This window comes from Tachyglossus aculeatus, chromosome 11 (genome assembly GCF_015852505.1).
Source record: "Tachyglossus aculeatus isolate mTacAcu1 chromosome 11, mTacAcu1.pri, whole genome shotgun sequence".
Lineage (NCBI taxonomy): Eukaryota > Metazoa > Chordata > Mammalia > Monotremata > Tachyglossidae > Tachyglossus > Tachyglossus aculeatus.
Window position 1 is genome coordinate 5694462 of NC_052076.1, and position 12066 is coordinate 5706527.

The 12066-nt window shown below is 48.8% G+C and overlaps 1 protein-coding gene across 2 annotated transcripts; it reads right to left on the reverse strand.

Moving 5' to 3' along the window:
* Window positions 1–1184: 1184 nt before the first annotated feature.
* C11H16orf46 (chromosome 11 C16orf46 homolog) lies at window positions 1185–6825 on the reverse strand. Of its 2 annotated transcripts, none has more exons than XM_038754427.1 (3): window positions 6758–6825; window positions 3150–3393; window positions 1185–2351 (listed from the first exon to the last, which is right to left on the reverse strand). In XM_038754427.1, the coding sequence occupies exons 2-3, from the start codon at window positions 3348–3350 to the stop codon at window positions 1332–1334; spliced, it is 1221 nt and encodes a 406-aa protein (XP_038610355.1). In that variant the 5' UTR covers window positions 3351–3393; window positions 6758–6825; the 3' UTR covers window positions 1185–1331. The 2 variants fall into 2 exon arrangements, with proteins under 2 accessions (XP_038610355.1, XP_038610356.1); XM_038754428.1 differs by having other exon boundaries at window positions 3150–3387; window positions 6758–6782.
* Window positions 6826–12066: the final 5241 nt, after the last annotated feature.

Sequence of the window (12066 nt, forward strand, 5' to 3'; positions counted from 1 at the left end):
TGGGCAAGTGCCCAGAGCCTGTGCTTCCATACAACTATTGATGTGGGAAATCTAGACTAGGAGTAGTCAACGATCCAAGCGGAATGATTGAATTCCCCTTTGAAGGCGCTAAGTAAATATCCACCACCACCCCATCCCCAAGTACCTCCAGGCTCTGCAGTAGCAGTAGTAGTAGAAGGACTGAGAACCGGTGACCGTTATCCTGTCGATTAGCCCTGCTCTGGGCCCAGTAAGAAGAACCCAGCTCCGGGAATCAGGAGATCCGGGTTCCCACCCTGGCTTTAAAAGAGGAGTGAAGGTTTCTGACCGAAGGACCCTCTCAGATATTTCCCCAGGGAGATGGGCCCGGCTGGCTAAAAACGTTGGCATGGTTAAGTTGGGCGTAGTGGCTCCCACCAAGGGTTTCCAGCACAGCCTGGGTATTATTTGTTAAGCACTTCTTTTGTGCCAAGCACTATTCTAAGCACTGGGGTAGATACAAGGTAATCAGGTTGTCCCATGTGGGGCTACAGTCTTAATCCCCATTTTACAGATGAGGGAACTGAGGCACGGAGAAGTTAAGTGACTTGCCCAAAGTCACACAGCTGATAAGTGGCAGAGCCGGGATTAGAACCCACAACTTCTGACTCCCAAGCCCGTCCTCTTTCCACTAAGCCACGCTGCTTCTGTTGTGGTCACTCCAGGTGCGGGTACCTCACTTTTGTGTGCGTGTTGCAACCTGCTGCCCCCCGCCCTCCTACTCGCCCATTGCCCTCCGTGCCGCAGTGGTAACATGACAGGCAGAAAAGAATGTGAATGATGACACGCCCGCCCTCTCCCCACCCCCCAAGCAGCACCACTATCGATTCCTCTGCGCTGGCTCTTCTGCACTAGAGGAAGGGAAGTGACTTACCCAAGGTCACCCAGCAGACAAGTGGCGGAGCCAGGATTAGAACATAGGTGCTGGGCCACGTTGCTCCTTGGCCAAACTCAATCCACAGTGCAGGAAGAAGAGGATTGCATAGATCTGGACCACATCCCGCTTTTAATCTTGGGTGAAATACTCACCAGCTAATTTCCCTGGTGCTTCCCCTCAGCAGGCCCCCTCTGGGAAACCTCGGATCGTCTGAGAGAAGACAGTGTGTGACTGGCAATCATTTGTTTACAAATAAGAGTTTTACAGACTCTTTTCACTTAAGCCCCCAAAGAAGTTAAATGCCTATATTTTCAGAGCCCCGAACCGTAAAAAAAAAACCCAAACGATCACAAACAGCTGCCATTTCCACCTCGTACCCTAAAAACAGAGAATCGCCCAGAGCGGGTTATTGCCCGGATATCGTCTCATTAAAACGTCAGAGAAGTCTGTGAGGCAAGACGGGGATGATAACCCTGCTCACTGTCAAGGAAGGAAAGAGTTGTCCCGCCAGGAGCCGGGCCTCTGCTGCCTGAGACCCGCTGTCTCTCTGGGCCTCACTGAGACTCTGCTCTTTGCCGCCGCTGGCCGCTCTGGGCTCCTCCCGGCGGATCTGCGGCCGGAGGCCCTGCAGTCGGCGTTTGGGAGGAAACTGCCAGGTGGTCAGGTAGTCGATCTTCCCGGCATTGGCCACGTTGGGGACGGAGGTCGAATGCTTGTAGGGCAGGAGGGGCCAGGGCCAACAGCCCGGAGGCGTGGGCTCGCAAGAGAAAGAAGTCCTCGGGCTCGCTTCGCTCAGTTTCACCCGTTGGCCCGGGACGCCGCTTAAATGGTCGAGAGTCCCCTTTCCCCCTTTCGGTTCGGCTGCTTTCGAACCGTAACTCCAGGCGTTTTCGGGGCCGGGCGTTTTCTCCTCAGAGACGGTTAACGTCCCCATCTTCTTCTTGATCGAGGAGTCGAGGCTGCTCTGGGGACCGGCTCTCAGCGGGGGCAGCACCAGGCCGGGTTTGGAAGCGTCCGAGAGACCCGGATCTGGCTTAGGGTTAGAGACGGTCGGCTCGTGGCTCCTCGGCTCTCTATGCTTAGTGCTTTCGGGGGCCTTCGGCTTTTCTGGGTGCCAAATGTACTCTTTTATTTGCAGGCTTTTTTTTTCCCCAAGGCTTTGGGGGGAAGAGACGATCTTGCCGGCGGATGCTTCCCCCGTGGCTGTCTCGGAGCGGGCGGGTGGCTCTTGGTTGGGCAACGGAGCACGTTCCTTTTCGGGCACTGTATCCCGGGTGACCCCGCTCCTTGCTTTTAAGTTGGGTTTGGGCGGGTCGGGGACGAGATGCGAACCGGGGGGATGCACCATATTTACGCACAGTAAACACTGGCTGTCGCTTTCTCCTGCTTTGGCTTTTCTGGATTTCCTTCGGGGCCAGAGGCAGGCAGTCGGAGAGGCCTTACCCCAGCCTCGTACCTGGAAGCACAAAAGCACCCTGAGTCTCCATCAATAACTGGGGGCTCGGTAACGGGCCAGGACGAGAGACAAAACGTATCCTCTGCCTGTTGTCTTCGGATGGTAAATCGGCCGGGCAGTCAGCCGGGCCTACTGTATTCGCAGAAACTTTCCGGAATCAATCAGTCAATGGTATTTATTGAGCGCTTACTATGTACAGAGCGCTGTTCTAAGCGCTTGGGAGAGTACAATTACGACAGAATTAGCAGGCACGTTCCCTGCCCATAACAAGTTTACAGTCTAGAGGGGGAGACTTGAATGTCTAAATTTCCTTTCCTTTGTCAGTAGCAAGAAGCAGGGTATCTCAGTGCAAAGAGCCGGAGCCTGGAGTCCGGAGACCCGAGTTCCAATCCCGGCTCCGACCCTTGCCTGCTGTGTGACCTTTGGCAAGTCACTTAATTTCTCTGTATCTCAGTTTCCACATCTGTAAAAATGAGGATTAGATAATCCCTTCTCTCTCCCTCCTAGACTGTGAGCCCCTTGTGGGATAGGGACTGTGTCTGATTTGCTTATCATCCTCCGTGGTATTTACTGAGAGCGCATTGTGTTCACAGCATCTTGTAACTACAGAATACAGTGCTTGGCACACAGTAAATGCTTAAATAATACTCTCCTTCTTATTATTAACTACACTTCAGTATTCTCATATATTTGGTAACATGGATTACTTTTTAGTAATGCCAACATTTAAATAATGTAACAGGTGTTCATGGTTTGTGATTGGTGAAAACCTTTAGACAATTTTAAAAGAAAACTTACTGCTTCGTCCCAGCCAGCGCCAATAATATAATCCATGGATCGTTCTTGTTCGAGGGACAGGTCGCTGATGTTCAGCAGAGTACAAACATGATGCTTTTCTCTCTTTTCATTTGGATAGGTACATATCGTTTGGAATTCTTCTTTTCTTTGAGTTTCACTGCTTTTTTCTACTTCCAATTCATTTTTCTGACAGAAATGCATTATGGTTATGGTGGCTTACAGCTTTCACTCCTCCGGTCTGCAACTTGAAATGTGGATTAAGTTTTAATGATCAGATTTGCAATATAAAATGGATCTCACAAGCCCTTGACTATCCAATGTATCTGTGGCTCAAACATACTAACAGCCAACTCCAAAAATGAATCCCTTGCCAAATCCTGAACTAGAATTTTAGACAATAACAAGGCTAGAAATTGATGACGCAGTGGGGGAAAATAGATTAAGAGTCCCAGAGTTTACAACTTTTTTCCGTCGGTTTGTAAAGAGGGTGATTAAAACAAACATCTATTTTGATATTTAAACTTACCAAGTCCATCTCTTGTGGACTTTGACCTGAGAATGGATGAGGTGCACGTTAACATTTTCTCTTCTAGCAACCGTATGGACTTTAAATGAATAAAACCCGGAACACGTCAGGTCAGCTTGTCAGTCAGCCGGTTGTATTTATTGAGCGCTTACTATGTGCAGAGCTCTGTACTAAGTAAGCGCTGGGGAGAGTAGAGTTCAACAAAAAACAGACACATTCCCTGCCCTCGTTGAATTTAGAGTCAATGACTGTTGGATGAGGTGACCGTGCCACATTGGTAGAGGCCACATTGGTGCACATTGAGGGAGCTTTTCTGAAATGAGATGGCAGAATAAGGAAGGCCCTGGGCAAAATGAGACTGATTGTCAAATATTTTTGACAATTTTATTTTATTTTATTTGTACATATCTATTCTATTTATTTTATTTTGTTAGTATGTTTGGTTTCGTTCTCTGTCTCCCCCTTTTAGACTGTGAGCCCACTGTTGGGTAGGGACTGTCTCTATATGTTGCCAATTTGTACTTCCCAAGCGCTTAGTACAGTGCTCTGCACATAGTAAGCGCTCAATAAATACGATTGATGATGATGATGATGATTTTGAAGGGCAGGCAAATTCCGTTCTACACCACACAGCACTACAGGCCTGGTGGCCACATGAATTACCACTGGGTTCCGATTTCTGGCCTAAGCGGCCCTGCAGTCCAATTTATTTATCAATCGTATTTACTGAGCGCTTTCTGTGTGCAGAGCACTGTACTAAGCGCTTGGGAAGTACACGTTAGCGCTTGGGAAGTACAAGGTAGCGCTTGGGAAGTACAAGTTCGCTTGGGAAGTACAAGTTAACTGGTTCCAATCAATTGGAACCAGTCTCCTAAAAGCAGTGTGGCGTAGTATATAGAGCACGGGCCTGGGTTCTCATCCCGGCTCCATCACTTATCAGCCACGTGACTTCGAACCAGTCATTTCACTTCTCTGTGCCTCAGTTACCTCATCTGTAAAATGCAGATTCAGACTGTGAGCCCCACGTGGGGCAGGGACTGCTTCCACCTGCTTAGCTTGTATCTACCCCAGTGCTTAGAACACTGTTTGACACAGAGTAAGCACTTAACAAATACCATCAATCATCATTATCATTCTCTGTGCCTCAGTTACCTCATCTGTAAAATCGGGATTGAGACTGTGAGCCCCAAGTGGGACAACCTTATAACCTCGCATGGCTTAGTGGAAAGGGCATGGGCTTGGGAGTCAGAGGTCATGGGTTCAAATCCTGACTCCGCCACTTGTCAGCTGTGTGACTTTGGGCAAGTCACTTAACTTCTCTGTGCCTCAGTTACCTCATCTGTAAAATGGGGATCAAGACTGTGAGCCCCAAGTGGGACAACCTAATAACCTTGTATCTATCCCAGCGCTTAGAACAGTGCTTAGCACATAGTAAGCGCTTAACAAATACCAACATTATTATTATTATTATTATGTGGGAGAGGGACTGTGCCCAACCCGATTAGTTTGTATCTACCCCAGCACTTAATACTAATAATAATGATGGCATTTATTAAGCGCTTACTATGTGCAAATCACTGTTCTAAGCACTGGGGACGTTACAAGGTGATCAGCTTGTCCCACAGGGGCTCAGTCTTAATCCCCATTTTCCAGATGAGGTAACTGAGGCACAGAGAAGTTAAGTGACTTGCCCAAAGGCACACAGCTGACAATTCGCGGAGCAGGGATTTGAACCCATGACCTTTGACTCCAAAGCCCGCGCTCTTTCCACTGAACCACGCTGCTTCTCTAAAGCACTTGGTACAGTGTCTGGCACATAAGGGATGATGGTGGTATTTAGTAAACACTTACTCTGTGCCAGGCACTGTTTTAAGCACTGGGGTAGATACAAGATAATTGGGTGGGACATAGTCCCTGTCCCACACAGGGCTCTCACTCTTAGTGCTTAATAAATACCAAAACAACCAAAACAAAGACCAACCCAAATTCTGGGAGACTCAAGTTTACACCCCTCCGGCCAATTCTCTGTCTCCAGCCCCCCAATGCCTCCCTCCCATCTCTTGCCCTCAACGTGGTTTAGTGGCCAGAGCCCGGGCCTGGGAGTGAGAAGGTCACGGGTTCTAATTCCGCCTCCACCACATGTGTGCTGTGTGACCTGGGGCAAGTCACTTCATTGGACCCCAGTTTCTTCATCTGTAAAATGGGGATCAGCGTGGTTTAGTGGCCAGAGCCTGGGCGTCAGAAGGTCACAGGTTCTAATCCCAGCTCCACCATACGTCCGCTGTGTGAGCTTGGGCAAGTCACTTCACTGGGCCTCAGTTCCCTCATCTGTAAAATCAATCAATTGTATTTATTGAGCGCTTACTGTGTGCAGAGCACTGTACTAAGCGCTTGGGAAGTCCAAGTTGGCAACATATAGAGACAGTCCCTACCCAACAGTGGGTGTAAAATGGGGATTAGTGTGGTTTAGTGGCCAGAGCCTGGGCCCGAGAGTCAGAAGGTCATGGGTTCTAATCCTGGCTCCACCAAACGTCTGCTGTGTGACCTTGGGAGAGTCCTTTCCCTGGACCTCAGTTCTCTCAATCAATCAATCGTATTTATTGAGCGCTTACCGTGTGCGCTGTACTAAGCGCTCTCACCTGTAAAATGGGGATGATAACAATAATAATGGTATTTATTAAGCGCTTACTATGTGCAAAGCACTGTTCTAAGCGCTGGGGGGGGGTTACAAGGTGATCAGGTTGTCCCATGGGGGGCTCAGAGTCTTCACCCCCGTTTTACAGATGAGGGAACTGAGGCACAAAGAAGTTGTGACTTGCCCAAGGTCACCCAGCTGACAACTGGAGGAGTCGGGATTTGAACCCATGACCTCTGACTCCAAAGCCCGGGCTCTTTCCACTGAGCCACTATGCTTGGGTTCAACCTTACTTGTATCTACCCCAGGGCTTAGATCAGTAGTTGGCACATAGAGAGAAGAACCACAGTACCAAGTCCAGCGCTTAGAACAGTGCTTTGCGCATAGTAAGCGCTTAATAAACGCCACCATGATCATTCCCACCATCCTTATGATTGGGGTCCTTACCTGGTCCCGGCGGAGCCCCGCCTCGGACGGCCGCCGGGCCGCGCTCGTTGCCTTGGTAACCGGAGGAGCCCTGCCTCGGACGACCGCTGGGCCCCTCTCGTTGCCTTGGTAACCGGAGGAGCCCCGCCCAGCGCCGGCCGGAAGTGACGTCACCGCGGGCCCCCCGCGCGCGCCACAGAGGCCAACGCCCATGAGGCGCGAGGGCCGCCCCCGTCGCCTCAGCCGTCGGAGGGCCGCTCAACGGCCAGTCAGTCAATCAATCAATCAATCAATCAATCAATCAGTGTTATTTATTGGGCGCTGACTGGGTGAGGAGCACTGTCCTAAGCGCTTGGAAAGTACAGTTCGGCAACAGAGACAGTCCGCACCCTAGAAGGGGGAAGCAGACAACAAGTAGACAGTTGTCAATACCAGCAGAATAAATAGAATTAGAGCTATCTACACATCATTAATAAAATAAATGGAGTAATAAATAGGCACAGATAGACACAAGTGCTGTGGGGAGGGGCAGGGCAGAGGGGGCGATGAAGGGGCCCATCGCCTCAGCCCTGAGAGGGCCGCTCAACGGGCATTCATTCATTCATTCATTCATTCAATGGCACTTATTGAGCGCTAACTGCGTGCAGAGCATTGTCCTAAGCACTTGGAAGGTACAATTCGGCAACAGAGACAGTCCCCACCCTAGAAGGGGGAGGCAGACAACAAAACAAGTAGATAGGTGTCAGTACCAGCAGAATAAATAGAAATAGAGCTATCTACACATCATTAATACAATCAATAGAGTAATAAATAGGTACAGATAGACACAAGTGCTGTGGGGAGGAGCAGAGGGAAGGACTGGGGGCGATGAAGGGGCCCATCGCCTCAGCCCTGAGAGGGCCGCTCAACGGGCATTCATTCATTCATTCAATGGTATTTATTGAGCGCTTACTGCGTGCAGAGCATTGCCCTAAGCACGTGGAAAATACAATTCGGCAACAGATAGAGACAGCCCTTACCCAAGAAGGGGGAGACAGACAACAAAACAAGTAGACAGGTGTCAATACCAGCAGAATAAATAGAATTAGAGCTATCTAAACATCACTAATAAAATAGAGTAATAAATAGGTACAGATAGGCACAAGTGCTGTGGGGAGGGGCAGGGCAGAGGGAAGGGTTGGGGGCGATGAAGGGGCCCATCGCCTCAGCCCTGAGAGGGCCGCTCAACGGGCATTCATTCATTCATTCATTCAATGGTATTTACTGAGCATTTACTGCGTGTAGAGCATTGTCCTAAGCACGTGGAAAATACAATTCGGCAACAGATAGAGACAGCCCTTACCCAAGAAGGGGGAGACAGACAACAAAACAAGTAGACAGGTGTCAATACCGGAAGAATAAATAGAATTAGAGCTAAACATCATTAATAAAATAGAGTAATAAATAGGTACAGAGAGACACAAGTGCTGTGGGGAGGGCCAGGGCAGAGGAAAGGACTGGGGGTGATGGGGTAGGGCTGCTAAAGGGGCCCATCACCTCATCCCTGAGAGGGCTGCTCAGTGGGCATTCATTCATTCATTCAATGGTATTTATTGAGCGCTTACTGCATGCCGAGCATTGTCCTAAGCACTTGGAAAGTACAATTTGGCAACAGAGACGGTCCTTACCCATGAAGGGGGAGATAGACAACAAAACAAGTAGACAGGTGTCAATACCAGCAAAATAAATAGAATTAGAGCTATCTACACATCATTAATAAAATAAATAGAGTAATAAATACGTACAGATAGACACAAGTGCTGTGGGGAGGGTCAGAGGGAAAGATTGGGGCAATGGGGAGGGGCCGCTAAAGGGGCCCATCGCCTTAGCCCTGAGAGGGTCGCTCAATGGGCATTCATTCAATCGTATTTATTGAGCGCTTACTGCGTGCAGAGCACTGTCCTAAACGCTTGGAAAGTACAATTCAGCACCAGATAGAGACGGTCCCTACCCAATAACGGGCTCGCTGTCTAGAAGGGGGAGACAGATGACAAAACAAAACAAGTAGACGGGTGTCAATACCAGCAGAATAAATAGAATTATAGCTAGACACACATCACTAATAAAATAGAGTAATAAATATGTACAGACAGACACAAGTGCTGTGGGGAGGGAAAGAGGGAAGGATTGGGGGCGAAGGGGAGGGGCCCATCGCCTCAGCCCTGAGAGGGCCGCTCAAGAGGCATTCACCCTTACTCCCTCACACACACAAATGCACACAGAGGAGGTCAGTCACCGGGCCCGGGGAGCGAGGAGCCCCCTCCTCAATAATCACCACAATAACTGTGATATCTGTCAAGCGCATACTACGTGCCAGGCAACGTACTAAGCGCTGGGGTGAATACAAGCAAACCGGGTTGGACACAGCATCCTCCTCCGCACACAACCAGCGCTTAATAAATACGATTGAAGGAAGGTCCCAGTCACAGTCTTCATCCCCCTTTTAAAGAGGAGGGAACTGAGGCCCAGAGAAGCGACTTGTCCGAAGCTGCACAGTAGATAAGCGGCAGCCTTGCTAAGCACTTTCTAGGTGGCAAGCACCGTTTTAAGCACTGGGCACGGGTTAATCAGGTTGGACTCAGTCCCTGTCCCACATGGGATAATCTCAGAGTGGGAGGAATTGTAGGATTTTAACCCCCACTTTACAGATGGGGTAACTGAGGCACTGAAAAGTTAAAAGACTTACCCAAGGTCACACAGCAGACGTGGCAGAGCCGGGATTAGAACCCAGGTCCTTCCTACTCTCAGGCCGGTGCTCTTTCCGCTAGGCCATGCCGCATCTTGAAACTGGCAGGGGTGGGAAGGGGATGAGCCACCTAGCAGCGGTGGGCAGTGGGGGAGGTGGCCAAGGCAGCCGATCAGGAGGGACTTTGTCTCCTGAAGTTTCCACATTAAGAAGCAACTCAACACCATTGGCTCTGAGGTGCTCATCAGCTCTCCGCAGTCCTCTACCTATCCTCGCTCCTCTCCCACTGCAACCCAGCTCACGCTTGACTCCTCTCACAGCAACCTACTCTTTGTACCTCTCTCTCATCGCAGACCCCTTCACACTCTGCAGGCCCGCACTGCTCTTCCCATCTTCAAAGCCCTACTAGAAGCACATCTCCTCCGGGAAGCCTTCCCCGAATAATCTCACGTCATCCCTCCCTGCTTTCCCAATGTATCACCTCTGCACTTGAACCCTCACTCCCGAAGACTCACTTCCCCCACCCCCCCGATGGCATTTACGTACATATCTTTAGACTCAGATGCTTACCCTATTTATCATTTATTTTGGTGTTACCTATAGTAAATGATAAAATCTTTTAATGCAGAGATCCTGCCTGCTAGCCCTACTGTACTCTCCCTACAGTGTTCTGCAGAGTAAGTACTCAAAAATACCACTGATGGATTGCTAAACCAAGGACAAGGGCAAGAAACCAAGGAAAGGCAACAACTTCACTTGGAATCAAATCTAGCCTGGTCAGGAATTGGCTCAATCCGACTCAGGAGTGGAGTTGAAAGGAAAGAGGAAGTTGGCTCTTAAATAGCGCAGAGGAGTTAGGATGAAAGTTGGAGGGAATTCTAGCAGGAGATAACCCAGGACTAGAGTGGTCCTGGGAGTTAATCAAGGTTTCTGAGAGACATGCCCAACTCTTATCCTATGCCATATCTGGGATAAGGGTACAACCAATAATTATATCACAGACACCAGTGAACGACATCACAGATGCAGGGCCCAAATCTTCACGAGCAGAGGTAAACAAGGCTTTTCAGATAATTTTCAGTTGAGCTACCAATCAATACAATTTATGGTGCGCTTCCTCCGTGCGGAGTACCGTACTAAGCGCTTGGGAGAGTACAACAGTTGAGAGACATGATTCCTGCCCTCAAGCATTCTCTTGCTATAGGGTCACTTGATAATACTCACCCTCCACTTACCAGTCCTTCCAGAAATTAGAGTAGCTAAACTCTTGTGAAGCCTTGGCTTCCCGTGTCCTACATCAAGCAAAAACAATAAACTTCAAAGCTCTCCATCAACTCACCCTATCTTATTTTTTGTTGTCTTCATTCATCCCAAGCTAATCCTTTTTTTTTAAATTGTATTTGTTAAGCCCTTACTATGGGCCAGACACTGTATTAAGCGCTGCGGTAGACAAGATAATCAGTACTCCGTCCCACAGGGTACTCACGGTATTAGTAACTGAGGCGCCGAGAAGTGAAGTGTCTTGCCCAAGATTACAGAGCAGACAAGTGGCGGAGTCAGGATTAAAACCCAGGTCCTTCTGACTCCCAAGCCTGTGCTCTATCCACACTGGTTCTCATCACCTTCTAACTGTATCTTGCTTTTGACTCTTCCGCCTCTGCCCTTGTGCTGTTCCACTGGCTGGGAGAACTCCCTCCCCAGATCTGACGGATCACAGCTCTCAGGATATGAAAATCCCACCCCCTTCAACAAACTGTCCTGGATGAATTCCCCAAACCGAGTCAAAAACCTCATCAGCCATCTCTAACAATATAGATCCTATTTGCACTTGCTCCCTTTCTTCACCCCTCCCTCAGCCCCACAGCACTTATGTACCTATCTGTATTTATATTAGTGTCTGTCTACTCCCTAGACTGTAAGATCATTCTAAGCAGGGAATCGGCTGTTATACTGTACTTTCCCAAGCATTTAGTAATAATAACAGTGATAATTATGGTATTTGTTAAGCGCTTACTATGTGCCAAGCACTGTTCTAAGTGCTGAGGTAGACACAAGGTAATCAAGTTGTCCCACGTGGGGCTCACAGTCTTAATCCCCATTTTACAGATGAGGTAACTGAGGCACAGAGAGGGTAAGTGGCTTGCCCAAGGTCACACAGTAGACAAGTGGCGGAGCCGGGATTAGAACCCATGTCCTCTGACTCCCAAGCCGGTGCTCTTTCCACTAAGCCATGCTGCTTCTGCACACGGTAAGCACTCAAAACGATTGATTGATGCAGTGCACCAGTAGAGGCACAATAAAAACATACGAGTACTACCTCATCATCATCATCAATCGTATTTATTGAGCGCTTACTATGTGCAGAGCACTGTACTAAGCGCTTGGGAAGTACAAATTTGCAACATATAGAGACAGTCCCTACCCAACAGTGGGCTCACAGTCTAAAACATACAGCCTCAAACATACAGACTCCTTTCTAACCTCTTCATTCTCCCTAAATCTGTTTTCTACCTCCAAGCTATCCCACGGCCCAAGGCGGTACAACAGAAAATTTTATTTTACTAGGAAAGTCTTCCTTTTTTTTCAAAAAAAAAAAAAAGGTATT